The sequence below is a fragment of the Siphateles boraxobius genome, unplaced genomic scaffold (genome assembly GCF_051911475.1).
Source record: "Siphateles boraxobius isolate OS27281-9 unplaced genomic scaffold, OSU_SipBor_1 22, whole genome shotgun sequence".
Taxonomy (NCBI): domain Eukaryota; kingdom Metazoa; phylum Chordata; class Actinopteri; order Cypriniformes; family Leuciscidae; genus Siphateles; species Siphateles boraxobius.
The window spans coordinates 12,776,262-12,786,282 of record NW_027508833.1 but is presented as its reverse complement, the minus strand read 5'-3'; the positions used below and the strand labels follow the sequence as shown (position 1 = coordinate 12,786,282).

Genomic DNA, 10,021 nt, shown 5'->3' with positions numbered 1-10,021 from the left:
AGGAAGAAAAAAAACAACCTTGTGGAATGAGTTATACTCTTATTCAAAAGGAGTGGCTGTGTTAAAAGCAAAAGGTGTTTCAATCAAATATTAGTTGAGGGGTGTGATTTGTTTGTTATACGAATTCTGTTGGTTTCAATATTAGGTAACACTTTATTTTAGTGTACCTATTAATTTCCCCCCAAATGCCCTGTGATATGCTGTTCTATAACGATTAACTAATTTAGTCTGTAAAACTTATTTTTTATTATTATTAAATGCCAGTCAATTTACAAATAATAAACATGACAATAGTCCAACTTATAGTATGAAAACATTGAACAAATATAGACTACAACAAATAGGAAAAGAAAATATACAGTGTCTGTAAAACTTCTCTGGTAAACCCACCCCTAATCCCTAAACCCACCCCTAATCCTACCCATCTCCGCCCCTTGGATCTTGATCCGACTCCTCCCCGTGGATCTCATGTACTGCATTGAGGTGCTACTGCTACTATGAGCTAGCCTGGTCCCACCAGACTCGTACATTTCATTTGTCTGCACCGCTCCATTGACAAGCCTTAACTTCCTTGTAGGCGGGTACTCTATTGAAGTCTAAAACTATTGGATCTGCCCAGAGTCACTCTGGATCTGCCATAACCAATCGCTTAACGTCTGGTCGTGACGTATGCCTAGCGTCCGCCTTAGCCAACTCATTCACCACTAACGGAGCGAGCTGGAAAATCAAAGTTTTCCCGAACTCAGTGGGGAGGAGGGCCACAACATTATGGCCACCAACAAAACTGAGCAAAGATTGTTCTTGCTCCGGCTTTAACTTCTTGATATTCGGCAGCGTTGCCACAACGGACCGAATGGCTTCGCTCGCATCTTTCTCCACTGCCATTACTGAACTACAACTCAAAATAACGCACGACATCAATGTCATCGTTCTCAGCCACTCCCTCTGTTCGCTGATTGGCCCGGTAAAAAATTGACTACAGCACAATCCCAGACCTAGTGAGTAGCATCTGCCTGCAGACACGGAGGCTGCATTTTCAGGACCCCACTTCTAGGACCGCATTTCTAGGACCCTAGGTTTTTGGACCCTAGGTTTTTGGAACGCCACCTATCGAATTAGAGGACCAGCGAAGATGAATGACATTCAGAGTGTGAGTATCAAATGCGAATCAATTTTTATTTGTTTAACTTTAAAAACAATTTTGATGCATTTCATTGGAAAGTTAACGTTGCCAACGTGCTGGTGATTTGCTAAACAGTCTTGAATGCATAGCCATCATATATTAGCCTCTAATGCTGGAAAATGAATTGCACGTTCATTTAACGGAACTGTTGCATGATAAGCCTGTGTTGACTTATTTACAGCACAATAAACTGTAGCATGTTTGTTCTGAAAGCTTGTTTATTACTCATTGTTTTTCCATTTTAATTCAGTTAAAATAATCTTAATCTTTTCACTGTCACGTGCTCACAGTCAGCCTGTTTAACGTTACCCACAATACATGTTATGTGTACGTCTCTTCATTTTGACATGGTTTTATAAAGTTGGTTGAGACATATGACATTTTAATAGTCAGACATATCCGAGAGGCCATTATAATAATTGAAATCCCACGTGTTAGATTGTGTCATTTACTGTATACTGTACTCTATATGAAGTGCTATCAAGGAAACAGCTCAGGGTAGGCAATAGTATGACAAAAGATAAATAAATAAATTGGTTAAGCACTAGGCTTAGGCCAAATTTATGTCTATTTATTTTTATGAAATTAACTTAAAAATGTTTTTCAAGAAACGACATGAGCGATTCTAGAACCTTTGTTCCGAGAACATCAAAATCATTTTTTTTTTCAAATCTACGAACAGTATGCAATAATTGTATTATGAAAATTAATTGGTATGGAGATTGATATCATTATTTTTATCATTATCATTACTCTGTGGTAACTAAGATCTTTTAAATATGAAATTTAAAATTAGACAGTAGAACATGGTCAACTAAATGTTCCTTATTTAAATCACTTCTCTTTCTCTCTCTTAGGAGTCAGTGATGATGTTGTCCATGTGTTTGTCCATCCATTGAAGTTCTGTCTATGTGGTTCAGGTCATGATCAAATTTGTTTTTTTGTGTGTTCAAGTTCAGTGGTTATATATTATTTTGTAAAATATTTTGTGTGTTCAATTTCAGTTTTTAGATATTATTTTGTAAAATATTTTGTGTGTTCAAGTTCAGGTGTTTTATATTATTTTGTAAAATATTTTGTGTGTTCAAGTTCAGGTGTTTTATATTATTTTGTAAAATACAAAATCTTAAATCTACCCCCAGAGTCATCCTTGTCTTCCCTCTGTACTTGAAAATGTGGTCCATAGTGACTGAAAAGACTATAAAATGATTCCTTGTTTATTTTACTTGAGTTATTATATGCTACTTAGACCCAATAATTTCTCAACATTCCTAGGAACCTGGTTTAATTGCAATAAAGAAAGTAGTATTTGGGTGTAATAAAACTTGAAAGAAAAAAAACACTCTAATGTAGTTAAAACTGGGTGGAAATATTGCATTGGTGGCACTTTTTTCGGTCCTCCAAAACTAGGGTCCTGGAAATGCGTTCCTGGGACTGCGGTTCTTCGACTCGGTAGGTGGCGCTGTCACAAAAAACTAGGGTCTTAGAAATGCGGTCCTAGAAGTGGGTTCCTGAAAATGCAGCCTCCGGGACTGCAGACAGATAATGTTGGACCTAGTACTGAAGGAAAATGAAAATTGAGCGGAAGTACGTAGGAGGGCGGAGCCAGGCTAACTCAAGGGCACCAAAATCCCCGCCCCTTCTCGGCATGATTGGTTAGTTTGATCATTGAAGACACCTCATTGTATAAATCGATTACAGCGTCATGGTTACCGCGTCTGCTATCGGAAGACAGCTGCACTGGTGAGGAAAACGTGTTTCCTGTTTGTTGTATTTTGGCTTAAAACAGCGGTGTTCTTATTGAAGATAGATGTTGTTTAATAAAGTTGCTAAGTAAGAAATAAAATATTAAAAAAAAACAAATGTTAAAGCATTTTAAATTGATGAAACCGAGACACCGTGTTGTCTTTTTAGCATAGCGTAGTCTTTTTACTATTTAGAGGTACATTCTAACATGCAATCTTTTCTATAAATCTCTCATTCAGGGATGTATGCCTTTGCTTTCATACAAATTCTTGTTATACACTGTTTATCTAAGTAAAAGTACTCTGAGCCAGGGCAGACTAGTCGTTATTACCCGCAGGGTTCCGTTGGTGAATTATAGTTTATACATATATATTTTAATTAAACCAAAATGTTTTCATAAATTGAGAAAATTCAGAAACTGCTATTTATTTTTTGCCATTAATAATGTCAGTTGAAGTATTAAATCGACAGTTTGACTCAAAGTCGCTGCAGTTCAGATTATTAACCACAATGTGTTGCTCCAATATTAAGAATTCAATCGAGACTATCCTCTGGATCAGTCTTGAAGTCCCGAGACATGAGGAAGCCTTGTTACACTACAGGACTGTCCATACTGACTCAGAATACGTTTGTCTTTTTGGTTTCAGACTTCTGTTGAGAACCCCACTGCACATTGAAAATCTGGGATTTTTTCCGTGTAATGAAAATTTATATAAAACTTTTAAGACATTTAAGATTCAACGTGGGCAAATTTGTTACAGGAAATCGTGAGCTTGGAATTATACAGTTCTATCTCCGTTTAGGGTAGTTCTGAGAAATTGGGCATCAAAGTTTTTACATCCCTGCAGTTTTGTGAGATGGAACCTTTCTATTTTATTAATAACTCCTGCAAAATTTATTTTTGTACAAAAATAACACCACACCGGCATTAATACACACCTAATGGATAAGATTATGTCAAAAACTAAATTTTGACCAAAAGTGGAGATAGAACCGTATAATTCTAAGCTCACGAAATGTTAAATGAAGGAAGGAAATTGCACACAAAGTCATTAAGATGCTCTTTGGAACATTCTGATATCATTCTCTGATAACCGTAACAGAGAAGTTTGTTCGAAACCTGATCCATGATGTCACTTTGAGTGCATGTAAAGCAAAAGGGGAACATACCAAATACTAAGAAATTCTGAAAATCATGTTAATTGTCCAATACAACTCAAATTTTGCTCAATTGACTCTTGTATCCGCACTGTAATTGAGAAGAGACTCATGTTTTTCAGTTGACTGAACTGAAGTTCGATGGCAGCGACACAGAAACTGGCCTGTTATCGGTTACCCCCCCTGCCTACCATAGGGGAGATTATCAAACTGTATAACCTGAGAGCCGAGAAACAGCTTTCTCAGAACTTTCTCCTCGACATGCGACTCACAGGTACGTCCAACTACTGTTCACTCTATTTCTAAATGTGTTCACAAGACTTGATGGATTTCAATTAAGTAGCACCCTCTTTATGTGCTGAATAAATGTAAACTTTAAACAAAATGGATTGTATTTCAGATAAGATTGTCCGGCAGGCGGGAAACCTGAAGGATGCGCATGTGTGTGAGGTTGGACCTGGACCTGGGGGTCTCACCAGGTCTATTCTAAAAGCTGGAGTGGCAGATTTATTAGTGGTGGAGAAGGACACACGCTTCATGCCAGGATTACAGGTTTGCATATTAATGTACAGGTCCTTCTCAAAAAATTAGCATATTGTGATAAAGTTCATTATTTTCCATAATGTAAGGATAAAAATTAAACTTTCATATATTTTAGATTCATTGCACACCAACTGAAATATTTCAGGTCTTTTATTGTTTTAATACTGATGATTTTGGCATACAGCTCATGAAAACCCAAAATTCCTATCTCAAAAAATTTGCATATTTCATCCGACCAATAAAAGAAGTGTTTTTAATACAAAAAAAAGTCAACCTTCGAATATTTATGTTCAGTTATGCACTCAATACACGGGAATCCTTTTGCAGAATTGACTGCTTCAATGCGGCGTGGCATGGAGGCAATCCGCCTGTGGCACTGCTGAGGTGTTATGGAGGCCCAGGATGCTTCGATAGCGGCCTTAAGCTCATCCAGAGTGTTGGGTCTTGTGTCTCTCAACTTTCTCTTCACAATATCCCACGGATTCTGTATGGGGTCCAGGTCAGGAGAGATGGCAAGCCAATTGAGCACAGTAATACCATGGTCAGTAAACCATTTACCAGTGGTTTTGGCACTCTGAGCAGGTGCCAGGTCGTGCTGAAAAATGAAATCTTCATCTCCATAAAGCTTTTCAGCAGATGGAAGCATGAAGTGATCCAAAATCTCCTGATAGCTAGCTGCATTGACCCTGCCCTCGATAAAACACAGTGGACCAACACAAGCAGCTGACATGGCACCCCAGACCATCACTGACTGTGGGTACTTGACACTGGACTTCAGGCATTTTGGCATTTCCTTCTCCCCAGTCTTCCTCCAGACTCTGGCACCTTGATTTCCGAATGACATGCAAAATTTGCTTTCATCCGAAAAAAGTACTTTGGACCACTGAGCAACAGTCTAGTGCTGCTTCTGTGTAGCCCAGGTCAGGCGCTTCTGCCGCTGTTTCTGGTTCAAAAGTGGCTAGACCTGGGAGATGCGGCACCTGTAGCCCATTTCCTGCACACGCCTGTGCACGGTGGCTCTGGATGTTTCTACTCCAGACTCAGTCCACTGCTTCCGCAGGTCCCCCAAGGTCTGGAATCGGTCCTTCTCCACAATCTTCCTCAGGGTCCGGTCACCTCTTCTCATTGTGCAGCGTTTTTTGCCACACTTTTTCCTTCCCACAGACTTCCCACTGAGGTGCCTTGATACAGCACTCTGGGAACAGCCTATTTGTTCAGAAATTTCTTTCTGTGTCTTACCCTCTTGCTTTAGGGTGTCAATGATGGCCTTCTGGACAGCAGTCAGGTCGGCAGTCTTACCCATGATTGCGGTTTTGAGTAATGAAACAGGCTGGGAGTTTTTAAAAGCCTCAGGAATCTTTTGCAGGTGTTTAGTTAATTAGTTGATTCAGATGATTAGGTTAATGGCTCATTTAGAGACCCTTTTCATGATCTGCTAATTTTTTGAGATAGGAATTTTGGGTTTTCATGAGCTGTATGCCAATATCATCAGTATTAAAACAATAAAAGACCTGCAATATTTCAGTTGGTGTGCAATGAATCTAAAATATATGAAAGTTTAATTTTCATCATTACATTATGGAAAATAATGAACTTTATCACAATATGCTAATTTTTTGAGAAGGACCTGTATTTGGTAGAGCGATAAATTGGTCATGCCCATTATGTGGCCATTTTGAGATTGACACCAACTGATAACTGCTCGACTGGCTGACAGAAGTGTTCATTCGACTTGGTGTACTTTTCAAAATTTGTCACCAGGCCAATACATTTTTTTTAATTTTAATGAAATGTAGTTTTAAATAAGTAGTGTTCATTTTTTTTGTTTTTAACAATGTTTTGTACAACAATTATGCCTAACCCATATACGCTATTCACGGTAAAAAAATAATTATTTTATGTCTAAACATAAATCTAAATATGAGAACTTGTGAAAGGAAATAAGCCATTAGTTTTAAGAAGCCAATGTTTACTTTACAGATTTGTGCAAAACTTTTGTGATATTTTCTAGACGTGGATAAAAAAACTGCAAGCGACATAACATCAGTAATGGAAATAATGGAAACGCCGTCATGTAAGATGTTAATTAAGACTAAACGTCTTTTTTTCTCGTGCGATAAGTCATTCCAAAAATCAAGCTTTGATTTTCAATATTCCTTTTTCGAATTGCCTGCAAAAAAAAAGAATGCTTTGAAACCATCTACTGTTTTTGAAATTTGTAGTTGAAATTTCATCTATTTTAATTTTAAAAGTTTGTTCTCCAGCTGATGGCAGCAATCTTCCATTAAACTTTTTTGCATGGGAAGTTGTTTTTTTTATGTATTTTCAATAAAAAATTTTTTACAATATTTAAAAAATATTCTTACATTTATTTATATAAATGTAAAAAATACCTTAACACCCTAACCCCCCCCCCCCCCCTCAACACATGTAGAATAAAAACACTAATAAAGTGAGTGATATTATTTGTTTTTAAAAATAATTAAATTGTTATAAAATTTTAATTTATTGCCTGGGCTCTCTGGAGTCTCTGGAGACCCCAACGTCCTGAGTATACATTACAGTTTTTCTGAATTGCTAAAACACTAAATCCCATTCTCTGAACCAAATTCTCAATAGCCTAAACCAATTTGTTGAATAAATCACACTTTCTTTAAAACATTATAGTTGTGGGCCTTAAAGGGACATTGTGTATGAATTTCTCCCATCTGAAATTGTATTTTGCATTCAAACGAATTGTGCTCTCCAGCGCCTTGCTTTTTCAAATGCGTGTTGCATCTACGGTAGCTGTTATTTACCAAAAAGCTATGATAGGATGTCTTCTAATATCACTTCGTCGAGTTTTCCTTCGGGAAATATATTCTTATCTAATTTCTAGGTTACAAAAGTAAACTTAGAAACCTTGTTTTAGCGCCTTCTCTACTTTACTCAATAGCTGCTATTCATCAAAGGGCCTATTTAACTTTTAACTATAAATGTTCTACTGTCTATATAATAAAGTACACAACCAAGCAATGAAAAAAGCATGTAATTAAGACTGTAACATTGATTTACCTGTCGAGGAGAAAGCAGGCAACTTCATTTGTTGCCTGCGTGGCACTGCAAAGTATAAGGGGCTTTCCCCTCTTTTTCCCCTCTTTTTAAATCTTTCTCCTGCATTAGCTCTTTCCACCTGGAAAAAGCTATCCCGACATTGACTCTTGTTTTTTGTAAAACGTTCAATTTTGTACTTTTCTGGCGATGAGAATATCTTCTTCTGTGGCTCGGCATATGCCATTAAAAATAACAGTGCAATGCAGCCTTTTGAACTTGCCGGGGCAGTGACAAGCGCCTCTCACTGCTCTGCTCCTCCGTTTCTGCTGCTTTCAGTTACGTGACGCTGGCCCTGAACGAAAACGCGTTGTGGAAACGTGTTGGCCTAGTACCTTTTGACCCTCTCTGCTATTATAGTTTTTCAAGATGGCGGAACTACAAAAAAAGGATTCCAAAAAGGGTTCCGGCTTTAACTTTTGGACCACATGAGTTACAAATACAAACCTGATATGTTTTTCAGCTTAATTGATCATGGGAAACGCATAGGAATGTTTATATTTATGACCCAGTATATCTGCACCCATTGATCCTCCAATTTCCAATATGGCCACTGTCCAAAAAAGCAGTTTGGGCTGAAGTATGGGGCCTTACACACCATTGTTCGTGCAAATTCATCTACAAGCACCAAATTTGGCACAGATGTAGCTGAGGGCATACTGAAATGATTTAGCCAGGGCGCCCGAGCCAGTGGTCCCTGAGACCAAGATGGCGGCCAAATCCAATATGGCCGCCACCTGAAAGAGATTCGGCTATAGCTTTTGAGCCAGATGAGATGCAAATACAAACTTGTTGCTATTTTACCTTTTTTGACCATGGGAAACCCATAGGAATACTTACATTAATGATTGGGTAAATCAGGACCCCCCCCCAAATTCCCTAAATTCAATATGGCCACTGTCCTAAAAAGGGGTTTGGCTACAAATTTTGAACCAAATGCGCTACAAATGAGGATCTGGTATCTATTTTATGTTTATTGACCACAGGAAGTCCATTGGCATATTTATATTTATACTTGTGTAAGTCTGGAACCTGTATTCTTTTCAAGACTGTGGATGAAAATCCTTTTTTTTCTTTACCACAACTTTGAAGGTTATTCTTAATGTTGATTCATTTCCTTATAAAAGTGAAATGCTTTTCAGTGTACCACAGGTGAATATATTTCAAAGTGTAAACATGTAAGAAAGAATAAGACACAATTATTATTGCAAGGCAAAATTTATATTATGCCAAATTGTTAAAAGAATAATATAGTCAATTTGTCAAACTCTTAAAGGTTTACTTAGCATTACAAAAAAAACCCAGCAATAACATAAAAAAACAACAACAGTATATTCTCATGGTCTCTCACATGAAATATCATTATCACTCACAATTACCGTGAGTTTTTGTTCTGCGTTTAGTCATTTTAGTCATTCTTTTCCTATCAGTTTCACCAAAGACGAACTACTCGACTTTAGGAAACACACACCAGATAACTTTTCTACAGTTTTTGATTATTCGGATGTCTTGCAGGACATTCTCGTCGGAGGGGTAGCGTTGTTGTTCAAACGCGTGGTCATACGCAAACGCGGGAAGCGAGCCGGCGCGCTGGTTAAACTCCGCGAGCGCGGCCTCAGCACTGCACTCCCCAGTATTCATCTTGCGAATCTCCGCTCCCTTCCTAACAAAACGGACAAACTTCTTCTCCTCACCCGCACTAACAAGGATTTTTAAAACTCTGCTGCTCTGTGCTTCACTGAAACCTGGCTGAGTGAAGCCATACCGGACAACGCAATACATCTGCCGGGCTTCCAGCTGTTCCGAACGGATCGCATCGCGGAGCTAACGGGGAAAACAAGAGGTGGTGGATTGTGTTTCTACATAAACAAAAGTTGGGGTTCAGATGTAAAAACACTGAAGAAGATGTGCTCTCCTAATTTAGAGGCACATTTCATAAACTGTAAACTTTTCTACTCGCCTCGGGAGTTTTCCTCTTTCATTCTCGTGAATGTATACATCCCTCCAGACGTGTGTGTGAGCGCGGCGCTACAACAGCTGGCTGAAAAAATAGCTGAAACAGAACAAAGGTATCCTGACTCTCTTTTAATCATTCTTGGGGATTTTTACAAAGCAAATATTTCCCGTGAACTACAGACAGCACGTAACATGTCCCACCAGAGACAGTAATATACTGGACCACTGTTACACCACAATAAAAAATGCGTATCACTCCGTCCCACGGGCAGCTTTGGGGCTCTCTGATCACTGTTTGGTTCATCTCATACTGACCTACAGGCAGAAACTGAAATCAGCTAAACC

General features: G+C 38.3%; 1 protein-coding gene across 5 annotated transcripts in view; it reads left to right on the top strand.

The window, feature by feature from the left end:
• The first annotated feature begins 2,040 nt into the window (after positions 1-2,040).
• The window catches only part of tfb1m (transcription factor B1, mitochondrial), a 39,515-nt gene continuing 31,534 nt past the window's right edge, over positions 2,041-10,021 (top strand). For 2 of the 5 annotated variants that reach the window (XM_077238677.1, XM_077238681.1), the window contains exons 1-3: positions 2,070-2,926; positions 4,210-4,361; positions 4,488-4,639. In XM_077238677.1, the coding sequence (XP_077094792.1) occupies positions 4,229-4,361; positions 4,488-4,639 (285 nt within the window). In that variant the 5' untranslated portion in view covers positions 2,070-2,926; positions 4,210-4,228. Of the gene's footprint in view, positions 2,927-3,047; positions 3,126-3,602; positions 3,627-4,209; positions 4,362-4,487; positions 4,640-10,021 lie in introns of those variants that run through there. The other 3 variants (XM_077238678.1, XM_077238679.1, XM_077238680.1) reach the window with 3 other exon arrangements.